The 12349-nt window shown below is 37.6% G+C and overlaps 1 protein-coding gene across 3 annotated transcripts in view; it reads left to right on the forward strand.

Moving 5' to 3' along the window:
- The window catches only part of LOC125857430 (uncharacterized), a 30089-nt gene extending 17946 nt beyond the window's left edge, over nt 1-12143 (forward strand). The window contains exons 14-24 of one of the 3 annotated variants that reach the window (XM_049537017.1): nt 83-138; nt 626-789; nt 4988-5181; nt 5396-5453; nt 5541-5613; nt 9895-9996; nt 10139-10235; nt 10314-10442; nt 10521-10744; nt 10882-11022; nt 11840-12143. In XM_049537017.1, the coding sequence (XP_049392974.1) occupies nt 83-138; nt 626-789; nt 4988-5181; nt 5396-5453; nt 5541-5613; nt 9895-9996; nt 10139-10235; nt 10314-10442; nt 10521-10744; nt 10882-11022; nt 11840-12022 (1421 nt within the window). In that variant the 3' untranslated portion in view covers nt 12023-12143. The remainder of the gene's footprint in view (nt 1-82; nt 139-625; nt 790-4987; nt 5182-5395; nt 5454-5540; nt 5614-9894; nt 9997-10138; nt 10236-10313; nt 10443-10520; nt 10745-10881; nt 11023-11839) is intronic. The other 2 variants (XM_049537018.1, XM_049537019.1) reach the window with 2 other exon arrangements.
- Nucleotides 12144-12349: the final 206 nt, after the last annotated feature.

Below are 12349 nucleotides of genomic sequence, written 5' to 3' on the forward strand. Positions count from 1 at the left end.
CAACTGTGTTTTTTTTTCCGGAAAACACTAAACATTAGATAACTACTGAAAAGCACCTTGATTCATTTTTGCTTCTCTTCAGGAAAAAAGACTGATATTGATAGAGTGCTGAAGCTGCTTCCTGAGTGGTCGAAAATGGTTAGTTAGAGTTTTATTCACTTTGCTTAATTGACTCACCTCATGTTGTTTGATTGATTCTCTATATGCAGTCATTAGTGACTCCAAGACAACTGCTTCTGTTCTTACTGTTGTGGGCAAACTTCTTTGAATTTGCTTTTGTTGCTTGATCATTTATCAGTCTTGGTTGATGTAACATATCTCCCACTTGAAATCTGTCATATGCTGTCACCAGTAATCTTGACTTGCACTAAAACCATGAAAGAAATATGACAATTGATTTGATCATTGCTTGTCCAGCAATTTCTTGTTTTCCTTGTACTCTTTGTACAATGTGCACAAGGCTAAAGTTTGCAGCAAGACATCAACTAGGATGGATGTTATAGCTTAGCATATGGTCTTATCATTAGACTATATTTGCTATTCAGTGATACAAATGTACTGCTTGCTTAGTATATTGCCCTTCTTCACATATCACTTGGACATGCCTAATTTGAGCCTATTGTAGGTTGAAGATTGGAAGGTGATGATTGGACCATTGATTGACAAGCTTTTTGCTGAGCCATCAAATGCAGTAATAGTCAGGTTCCTAAGTTCCATAAGCAAGCACCTGGCAAGTGCAACAGATTTTGTTTTTCAAAGGATTATTTCTTACTCACGAAGGCAGAAGGAGTGAGTGATTCTATTGATCTTTCCTACTGCTATAATTAGGAAGAAACTATCTGTTATAAGCATTTCCTTGGTCTGGGTGAGTTCTTTTCTAAGTGGTAGAATAGGAGGAGAATATGTGCGTAGATTCATTGTACTTTAATAAGTTTAGGTGGTTCACTACAGGGAAAGGAAGATGGACTTGTATATGGTGTTTATTGACCTAGAAAAAGCGTACGACAAAGTTATGAGAGAGGTTCTATGGAGATGTTTGGAGACTAGATGTGTTCCAATCATGTACATTAGGGCTATTAAGGTTTGTATGATGGAGCTAAGACCCGGGCTAGGTGACGACATTGGAGACTCAGGTCACTTTCAAGTTGTGATGGAGTTGCATTAGGGATCGACTCTTAGCCTGTTTTTATTTTCTTTGGTGATGGATGTTCTGACACGACACATAATAAGGGAGGTACCTTGGTGCATATTATTTGTCGATGACATTGTATTGATTGACGAGACGTGTCGCAGAGTTAACGACAAGCTAGAGGTGTGGAGACAGACCTTGGAGTCTAAAGGTTTTAGGTTGAGCACCGTAAGACAGAGTATGTGGAGTGCAAGTTCAGTAATGTGCCTCATGTAGCTGATGTGGAAGTGAGGTTGGATTCTCGAGTCATCCTTTAAGGGTTTCAAGTACTTCGGGGCAATTATCTAAGGAAATAGGGAGATTGACGAGAATGTCACACATCGCATTGGTGCGGGGTGGTTGAGATGAAGGTCCGTTGATATCCGGTGTCTTATGTGATAAGAAGGTGCCACTAAGACCAAAAGGTAAGTTGGTAAGTTCTACAAATAGTAGTTAGACCGGCTTTGTTGTAGAGCGTTGAGTATTGACCAGTCAATGAACTCTCATGTCTAGAAGATGGAAGTTGTGGAAATGAGGATGTTGAGATGAATGTGTGGGCTTACTAGGATATATATGGTCAGAAATGAAGATACTCAAACTTAGGTGGAAGTGACCTTCATGGTTGACAAGATGTGGGAGGCTAGACTGAGATGGTTTGGACATGTCAAGAGGAGATGATAGACTCTCCAATGAGGAGGTGTGAGAGGTTGTCATTGGAGGGACTGAAGAGAGGTAGATGTATGACGAACGAGTATTGAGTAGAGGTGATCAACGTTCAACTTACCAAAGGCATGACCCTTGATAGGAGCATGTGTAGGTCGAGGATTCTAGAAGGCTAGTCGGAAATGCTCTCGCGTCTTGTCTCTTCGGCTAGTAGTATTAATATTATTTTCAGTATTTTTATTATTTTACTATTTTCCATATTTCTCACTCTTTGTTTTCGATTGTTACTTGTTGTCTCGTGCCTATATTTTTTTACTATCCTGCCATTGGTACTACTTTTTTTTTTGGTTAAACCATTGTTACTGCTTATGTCTTCATATATGTTGTGTTTTTTCTTTCTTTGAGCCAAGGGTCTATCGAAAACAACCTCTTTACCTGTAAAGGTATGGGTAAAGTTTGTGTTCACTCTACCCTCTCCGAACCCCACTTGTGGGACTATACTGTATGTTGTTGTTGTTGTTCAATATTATATATTATAGGATACCTTAGGATATTATAGAATACTTATTTACCTTATTAATGTAGATTATGATCATCTACCATATCATATGTAGCCTGTTAGATAGCATATGTGTAACATAGTAGGTAACTTGATTTACTCTTAAATTTACTCCTATTTTTAATTAGGTATTGATTTATATTGATTAGGTATTGATTTGCATTGATTTTCTTTCCTTTTTAGGACATGTATACTTAGCTATTTAAACCGCACTAGCTTGTGGGAATAATCAGGTTGAGTTCTCTCTCAAACTCTTATCTTCTCACATTGTATCAGAGCTTTCTTTAGTGAGAAATTAAGAGTAAAATAACAAAACAAAATTGCTGAGCATTTTTCAGCAAAACCTCCAATGTTCTGCGATTCTGACACTCTCTAGGGGTATTGTGCATATATAAGTACCACCATTACGATCGGAATCCTCACGTGTGATTTTTTTGGCCACTCCTCCAGCAGTTTTCCAGATCTGTTGTTTAGATTTTTTTTCTAGAATCTACTTTATTTTTGGACACAGATAGATTTGTTACATGTCTCTCGGATTCGATATGTTTAGCACTAAATCAGTGGGCTCCAGTAATCAATCATTCTCTTTGTCTGAGGTAGAATACAATGATTTTCTTCAGTATCAGGCGAGTAAGCAGACATCTTCATCAATAGCTTCCGTTGCCTAGATTGGTAATCTGGTTAATTTTGTTGCTTGTATCTCACAGTCCACCACATAAAGGAAGTATGCACGTGATATTCTTGAAGTGGGATGACAGATTGTAGGACTATTAATTCTCCAATGGATTCAACTGTTAAGCTCCTAGCTCCTACCAGGTCAGGGGGAGCCTCTTAGCGATCCAGGAAGATATAGAAGGCTAGTAGGAAAGTTGGATTATCTTGCAGTGATTTGACCTGATATTACCTTCCCGGTTAGTGTTGGAAGTTAGTTCTTGAATTCTCCTTGTAACAGTTATTGGAATGTACTATTCACATTCTTCGATACATAAAATGTGCTCCAAGGAAATGAATACTTTAAGAAGATCGAGGACATGAGAAAATTGTTGGATATTAGATGCAGACTGGGCAGGATCACCCTTGATAGACGATCTGCTTTTGGATAGTGTTCTAGTTGGGGGAAATTTGGTGTCTTGGGAAAGTAAGAAACAAAATGTGGTTGCTAGATCTAGTGCAGAAGCAGAAAATTGGGCTATGGCAGTGGCAACATGTGAACTCATATGGATCAAGCAACTACTGAAAGAGTTGAAATTTGGAGATACTAAAGGAATGGAACTTGTGTGCGATAGTGAAGCTGCACTTCACATTGTAGCGAATCCAGTATGTCACGGGAGGACCAAACACATAGAGATTGATTGTTATTTTGTCAGAGAAAAGGTACTCTCAATAGACATCATCACTAGGTTCGTGCGGTCAAGTGATCAACTTGCAGAGGTATTCAGCAAGTCCTTAGCCAGTCCCAAAACAAGTTATATATGTAACAAGCTTGGTACATATAATTTGTATGCACCAACTTGAAGGGGAGTGTTAGAATCCTAGGAATATTCTATAACATATATGTTAATATAGTAGATAGCTTGATTTACTCTTAGATTTACTCCTATTTAAATTGGGTATTGATTTATATTGATTAAGTATTGATTTGGATTGATTTCCTTTCCTTTTTAGGACAAGTATACTTAACTATTTAAAGCCCAATAGTTTGTGGGAATAATTAAGCAGAGTTCTCTCTCAAACTCTTGTCTTCTCACATATAAGAGTGCTTCTTCTAAAATTGTTACTTAAACAAATCCAAGTAGTTTGGGATTGATGCGTAGTAGTTGTTTTTTTTTTATGAGGACAATAGTAATTCTTGATTTTGACCGACGAGTGTGATTGTTCAGTAATTTGGTTGTAGAAGAGTCACATATACAGGAATACAGTATGTTAGTACATAGTACTGTACTTTTAACACATACAATAATTACTACAATAGTGGAAAAGACAAGTTACTACCTGTACTTCCCTTTCAAGTTGTCTAAGACTTATAAATAAACTTTTCCGTATTCTTTGGAACTTCCCGATATTATCTCCATATAGATTTTATTCCAAAATAAATAAGGAAGTTTCTATTTGTGTAATATCGAATTTGGATAACTTGTGAAGGAGTGAGGGGGTAGTAATCTTAAATAATCATATGAATACATGTACAATGTTTACATGTATAAAGTGTAATTGATGTTAATTAATAGGATTGTCTATAAAATCTTTAGCTTCTAAGTGCTAGAAGCTTATTCTGAGACATAGATGAAGTTGATTCCTTAATGTAGATTTTGGATTGTTAGCTAGTGAAAGTACTTTGTGCAGTGCTCTGTGTATATGGCTTTTGTTTAACCAAGGGGGATATGGTATAACTTCTTAATGTAAGCCTTATCTGCACTTGCTTAATGTTGAATGAAATGCCAGTTTCCTCTTACAGTTTTGTTTCATTTGCTTACCAAGTTTGTAGACTGTGCAGCGAGCATGCAAGTTATTTATTTGGAGTAGGACTAGAATACTCACTGCAATAATAAATAAGTTTATATTCTTTGGAATTTTATTTTCTAAGCATTTTGATGTAGAGTTGATCATTTTGACTCTATGTCCAGCAGTCCTGATGAGGGTGTGTATCCGAACTATGATGCTCCAGAAGGACAGATCGATCTTTTTAAACGTCTCTGCCCATTGCTTGTAGTGAGGTTGCTTCCATTGCAAGTATTCAATAATCTTAACGCATCTGCTTTGTATGATGAACTTCCAACCAAACTTGCACATGGTACACTCTGTTGCTTTTAGTTGTAACCTGTTCTGTTATGTTCTAACCCTAATCCATTTTGATAGCCCACCCACATTACTGGCAAACAATCTCCCCCCCCCCCCCCCCCCCCCCCCCCCCCCNNNCCCCCCCCCCCCCCCCCCCAACCCTTCCCAAATAAAATAAAATAAAAGATCTCCCCAAAATCCACTAGTTTAACTGAAATTACCTCCAGATGATGAATGCTTGAGAACTCAAAGCACAGAATGTGTGGCAGGACTTCTTATCAACAGGTTCTTCCAGAAGTTAATTTTCTGGTTTGTGAATTACCATGTTATAAAATTTCATCATTGATTACTCCATTGTGCTCTTTGTTTCAGGGCATTGAGCAAGTTTGAATTTGAAGATGTTCGTAGACTTGCAGCCGAGCTGTGTGGGAGAATTCACCCTAAGGTATGTGTTTTTACCCCTTGTTTAACCCATATATATGGCAGATGCATAGGGGGACTAAATTACCTAGAAATGCTGCATACTGTTACACCTCTAGAGTGTGAGCTTTACGTGTTTGTTCTTTCTTCAAAGTTACTTTGGCCGCTTAAATTGTTGAATGTGGAAAAACTAGCTTTGACTCATTGAAGCATTTTTGACAAGTATGAGATGCAAATAGTTGGCACACACTGTAAGGGTTAAAATTATACAGCATTGAGGTGCTGAGTTTATCTTTCCCCAGAGTGTGCTAAAAGAAGTGGACAAAAATCTAAAGACTTCATAAGGGGAAGCTCCGAGGAAAGGAGGAAACTGGCATTGGTCTCATGGGACAGGTCTGCGTCCCCCAAAAATTATGGGTGACTTAACATCTAAATTCCGCAGGAAGTGGAACATATCTTCAGTGGGAAAACTATTATGGCAACTGGACGGTAAGAAAAACGTTTTATGGGTAAATAGGTAAATGAGGTCTCTATGAAAGTTACTAGAGATATTTCGGACTATAAACCACCACAGGATTGCAGTTGATACTTGATACTGGAAGAAATTGAACTCTATGATTGAGCTGAGGCTTAGTTGGTACTACTGTGGAAAATACATTCCGATCTAACAGGAATTATTCAGTGCCTATTAGTTACTTAGTTATGCAGGTAGTTCTCACTAAATTGAAGGAGGTTGATCTGGTGTGGAGCTCAGTGATGTTGCCTATACAGAGAGAGAGAGTTATAGTGTGGTTAGCATATCAAGATAAGTTATTGACCGAGGAAAGGCTTCACAGACTGCACATCCAATTGTAGATGTAAATGCTGCTTTTGTGATGAAGATGCTATGGAAACACATTCTCACCTGTTCGCTGATTGTAGTTGGATCTCTGAAGTTAGAAATTAGAAATGCCTTGGAGACTTGGCTGGTATGCATATGCTGAAGACAGATGCAACACAAAGTCTGCAATGGAATAAGAGCAGGAAGTGGAAAAAGTTTGAGGTAGTGGCTGCTATATGGGGTACAATGATCTACTGTACCTGGCAAGCTAGGAACTGGAGACTACTTAGAAATTCATTTGTAAATACAAATTTTGCTATAGCACAAATACAATGGGAAATTAGGGAGAGGATAGATTGGGTACAAAGTTCAAAGAGGGCAAGAAAATGTCAATACTTGATACACAAATTACATAGTCTGATAGGTTGTTATTTCTGTTTGGAGGTTCAGTGGCTGCAACAACTTTCCTAGAGGATATTTGTGGTTCTGATCTGAATGCTCTGTAGTTTTATTATACTCTTTTTGTTGGTTAGAGGTAATGTTGCATAACATCATAACTTTTATACGGCTATAGCAGGAAGATTGTCGCTGGCTTAAGTGTTGGTTGTATGCATTAAGGGGTATTATGTATGGTATTATTATTTAGTACTGCGTTTGGTAGGGATTTGGGCTTATGTATAACTACATGGATTAGTTATTCCTCCTACATGGTATTATTGGCCTTCCATTTGGAGGGATTAGTAATACATAGGATATAATACCATGGGATAAGTCTATGTAAAGACAAAAATATCCCTCAAATCATTTTAATTATTTTGTTTATTTTCTTGATTATGGTTTATATTTGTACCAGTAAATTTATTTAAATAGATTAGCTTACAAATTATTTAGAGAAAGTTGTTTGTCACTAAATAAGTCCAATACAAATTGATACAATATTTAAAATGTGAGTTGTTTAACATTAACTAATTAAAAGGGCAAATATATCACCACATGACGTTTGTGATCTTAATTGAATGTATATAAATATTTGTGTGGTTTTCTAATTATTTGTATTTTGAACAATTTATAAAATTGCATACATATTAAAACTACAACTTGCAATTTGTTTTTTGAAACTGGTAATGTTGTATTCCTCAGCATTAAGGTATGCTGGAGACCTCCAAAAAGGTAGTAACAAGCTAGAACGCGAAACTAATTACAGTAATCCTAAAAGATCTACTAATTGTTCAGCATTTTCTATACAATGTTCTTTACACCAAAAGTAGAAAGTTGCTATGCAGCTCTCTTTGATTTTCTGAATGTTGTTGAATCTATCTTCAAAGTTTCTTCCATTCCTCTCCCTCCAGATAGTCCACCAGATACAGTGTGGGATTATTCTCCACCACTTCTTCTGTGTCTTGCTTCCCCCTCTTCTAATCCAGCAACTTAACAAGTCTGCTGTGTGCTCTGGCATTGACCATTTTGTCTCTGTTAAACTGAGAAACATAGTCCAAAGCTGAGATGTGACTTTACAATGGAGGAACAGATGATTATTTGTCTCTCTAGTGTCACTACATAACATGCATCTGGACACAATTGGCAATCCCTTTTCCTGCAGGATCTCATGAGTGAGGCAAGCTTTCCTGATAACTAACCAAGCAAAGCACTTGACCTTAGTAGGAGCCATACTTTTCCATACATGCTTCCAAGGGCCTATTTTGTTTTCAGGCATCCAGGATACCTCTTTCCTATAAATTCTACCTACAGAGAACTTGCCATCCTTATCATGTTTCCATCTAAAAGTGTCATCCTCTACAGTAGTGCCTTTGAAACCATCAATCATCTGCAATAGCTCCACAAACCTGCCTACTTCCCAGTCATTAAGATGCCTCCTGAAGAAGAAGTTCCATCCCTGTGGGGACCAGCTATCAGCCACTGTAACCTCAAGGTTAGTGCATATATTGGCCAGATCAGGGAAAACTTGCATTAAAACTTCTTGTCCAATCCATAGGTCCTTCCAAAATAGTATTTTGTTCCCAGCACCCACCTCATAACATGAATTCTTTACTAGTCTAGGCCAAAGATTCCTTATAGATCTCCATACCGATGTTTCGTAGGTGGTTGATACTGCATTGGTACACCGTTGCTCTGTCTGGCCATACTTATTCAGGATTACCTCCTTCCATAGAGCATGATCATTTCCATTTAATCTCCATAACCATTTCATGAGCAAGCAATCATTCTGCAGTTTCAGATTCCTGACTCCTAAACCACCAGCCTCCTTGTGTATTTGTGCAGTCTTCCATTCTACCAAATGATACCCCTTTCCCTCCTTGTTCCCAAACCAAAGAAAATTTCTTCTTAATCAGTCCAACTTCTTGACCACACTTATTGGAATAGGGAATAGGGACATCACATATGTGGGAAGCGAGTCCAGAACTGCATTTATCAAAGTGAGCCTGCCTCCAAGGGACACGTATTGCGTCTTCCAGTTTGCCAACTTCTTTTCCGTCTTTTCCAAAATCCTATCCCAGATAATCAATTCTTTGTGTTTGTTGCCTAATTGCATGCCTAGATAGACTGTTGGTAATTTGTCTACCTTACACCCCAAGATACCAGCTAGTTCCTCCATCTGCACCACTTCTTTAATAGGAAAGAGGTTACTTTTCCTCCAGTTAACGCTTAAACCAGAAATGGCTTCAAAAACAATTAGTATCATCCTGATATAGCAAATTTTTTCAGCTATAGCTTCACAAAATATCACAGTATCATCTGCATACAACAGATGACATACTTCCATATCTACTCCTGCTCTGCTGCTAACCTTGAATCCCTTTATCCACCTGTTGCTAATTGCAATCCTCATCATACTGTTGAAACCCTCCATGGCAATGATGAATAGGAAAGGGGAGAGAGGGTCACCTTGTCTAAGACCCCTCTCTGACGGAAAAAAACCCACAGGTTCTCCATTTACAAGTATGGAGAACCTAACAGTTTTAATAGATGATTTATTCAATTTTACTATTGTTTGCCGTCTTTTCAATTTTAAAAGTTGATAGTTTATCTTTTGTTTTAATTGAAAATTGACATTTTGTAAGTAATCAATACTAAGATGACAGTTATTTATCCTCATATAATTTAAGTGAAAAAAAGAGGCAAACATGACAACAAAATTATTCTTCTCATAGCTAGTTAGAAGGCCATAAAAAATAAAATTGTCCAGCAATTGTTTACCTTAACTCAATTACATAATAATTCAAGGGTATAATTGGAAAGAAGTTTTTTATAAAGTTTCAATCCAAGCATAAGATGAGTTGGGAAACAATGAACCAAACACTTGGTAAAAATAAACCCTGCATTACTAATCCCTGCACTATTAATCCCTGCGCTTTTCATCTTTGTACCAAACGACCCCTAACTGTTCTAAGTCCTCATATGGTCTGTGTCCCCCCTGCCAATTCTGCAATATTTAACATCAACATTTGCTGCCTCTGTATTCTGCAGGTTCTCATTCCAATAATGTCTTATCAACTGAAAAATGCCACTAGTGCCAAGGATTTGTTGAAGATAAAAGCTTGTCTATTTTCAATTTGCACATCTCTCTTGGTAATAATCTTTCTTAGGACAGTTACATAGTTTTTGATATGTGCATTGAACTTTCAAGTTTGTCTTGGTTCTCTCTTGTTAACTAGACAATATTATCTTCTTGGTCCTAATCCTAATAGTCCATCAAACATTCTGGTCATAGGTAAATGGCACAGATGCATATGCGCATCCCGACATGTTCTGGATTCGCAAGGCAATAGAGACTATTTTATTATGGCCTTCGGTAGATGGGGATGATAGTAAGTAACTGATGTTTTTCTACACTACTTCTCATGTTAATTAATAATTGTCATCATGCTAAATTTTCTTTTCTTCAGTTTCAAAGGCACAACATGGGTGCATCGACTGTTTAGCATTGATGCTGTGCACTGAATTGCAAGCTACAAAAGCTGTCAAGAACTCAATATCGATTGAGGTTTGTTTTGAGCAGGGCATCGTCTCTTCAGGTTGGTAACTTTTTTTAAGTTTATGCAAACAACCTTTTGCTTCTTGATTGCTAAGAGGCTGTTGTGGATCATATGCAGGCGATTCTCTCACAAGAGGCTCAGTCTGTAGTTACGTGATCCACCACTTGGTTTGTGGTGAAGATATTTCTGTTATGTTGGGTAGAAATGAGGTGGTAAAAGCCCACCACTCTTTTCGGTTGTGCATGGCAAATGTGCTGATTAGTGCTTGTCAAAAGGTTCCTTGTGCTAGCAAGAAACCATTTGTTTCCAAAATTCTTCCTCGTGTCCTCCATTCTGTTGAGGTGTTCTACACTTGTGTATTTTTCACCTATTTCATTTCATTAGTTATCATCATTATTCGACCTTTTTGTTGTATTCACCTACTGTTTGATTAATAGTGGCAGATGTAATTGGTTTCTAATCCTTGCAATTTTTCCAGGAAATTGCAAATTCAGAAGTGAGGTCTGCATGTATCCAAGTATTTTTCTCAATGGTGTACCATCTAAAGTCTCTAGTTCTTCCTTACTCTTCCGATCTTCTCAAGGTGTCCATAAAGTCGCTTAGAGAAGGATCGGAGAAGGTATTTTGAAAGTCACTGCTTTATAATTATCCTTGTTTAATCTTGAACTTGTGGCTGTGCTTTTAATCATTGCTCTATGTACTTGAACCACTATATCCCTCTTACCTTATGCTTACAAAGGCCTACTTTCTATCTGGTGCTTCCACATGCACAAGTACCTCCATGTAGTGACCAATGGCATAAATTCCATGTAACATGGAAGCTTTATTGAAGCATTAGGCTCCAACTTGCATGAAAATATTATTCTTGTGTTAGAATGGGCATCAAGTATTTCGTCTCCTGAATTGTTTCAGATTGAATTTACTACTCACAATTATTAAATTATGTATCCCTTTCTAAAATAAAACAGGCTTTACTTTTGAAATATATGCTCTTCCTTGGAATTGGAGGGTCAAGTTTGTATAAAGCATCTAATCTTCTGGCACTGTTTAAGGCTCTCTCCTTGACCACAAACAGTCTTGGTGCTTTTGTGGGGGGTAGTGTGTTTGGTCAGCCTCCATCTAGTACCTTCATCCCATTGCGTCACCCTATGTAACCGAAACCTGTCACTATCAAATTTTATTGATGTGGTAAAAAAGGGGCAGCACTTGCTGTTATCTGCTAACTTTCGCCATTGCGCGTAACTCTCTCTGGTTTCCTTGTTCCTCATCATTATTGTGCATGCTGCTGCTCGTTTTTTTCATTTGGGTCTCATCATGAGGAACTGCCTGCTGCTTCTATTGCCTATAAAAAAGTGAATCCTAGTATTATTTGGAAGCATGTTGTGAGAATTAATTTCATACTCTTGGTTAATGTGTTTTTGTTTAATTCCGACCAGGAGAGGATTGCTGGTGCCAAGTTACTAGCATCTTTAATGGCAAGTGAAGAGGCAGTCTTACAGAAAATTTCTGGTGGGCTTGTGGAGGCCAGAACATTGCTTCAAGATATATGCTCTTCAGATCTTCCATTGGATGTAAGGAAAATGTGCCAGAGATTGCTTGTATGTTTTACTCAATTGTAGTATGCCCCTGTAAAGTTAAGCACAATCAAACTGTTAAAACCATGAACTTTTTATGTACCCATGTAAATTACCAGGTGGTTACGCTAGTGACATTTTGAATTAGTTTTAATATATTTAGCTTTCTGGAAAGTAAATTCGTAGTGTAGTTCAAACAATTGCCTGCTAATTGCTATTATTTCTTGTAGCTTGATGATAGATCATACGAAACTCGATTAAAATAATTTTGGTCTGCTTACCGTTATCCTCCTTGCCGGCCATAGTGGGAATAATTTTGATGATTAATAGAAGTTTACAGCTTAGCTCAGGCTAAGAGCTAAGAGCTAAGAG

The sequence above is a fragment of the Solanum stenotomum genome, chromosome 3 (assembly GCF_019186545.1).
Source record: "Solanum stenotomum isolate F172 chromosome 3, ASM1918654v1, whole genome shotgun sequence".
NCBI lineage: Eukaryota > Viridiplantae > Streptophyta > Magnoliopsida > Solanales > Solanaceae > Solanum > Solanum stenotomum.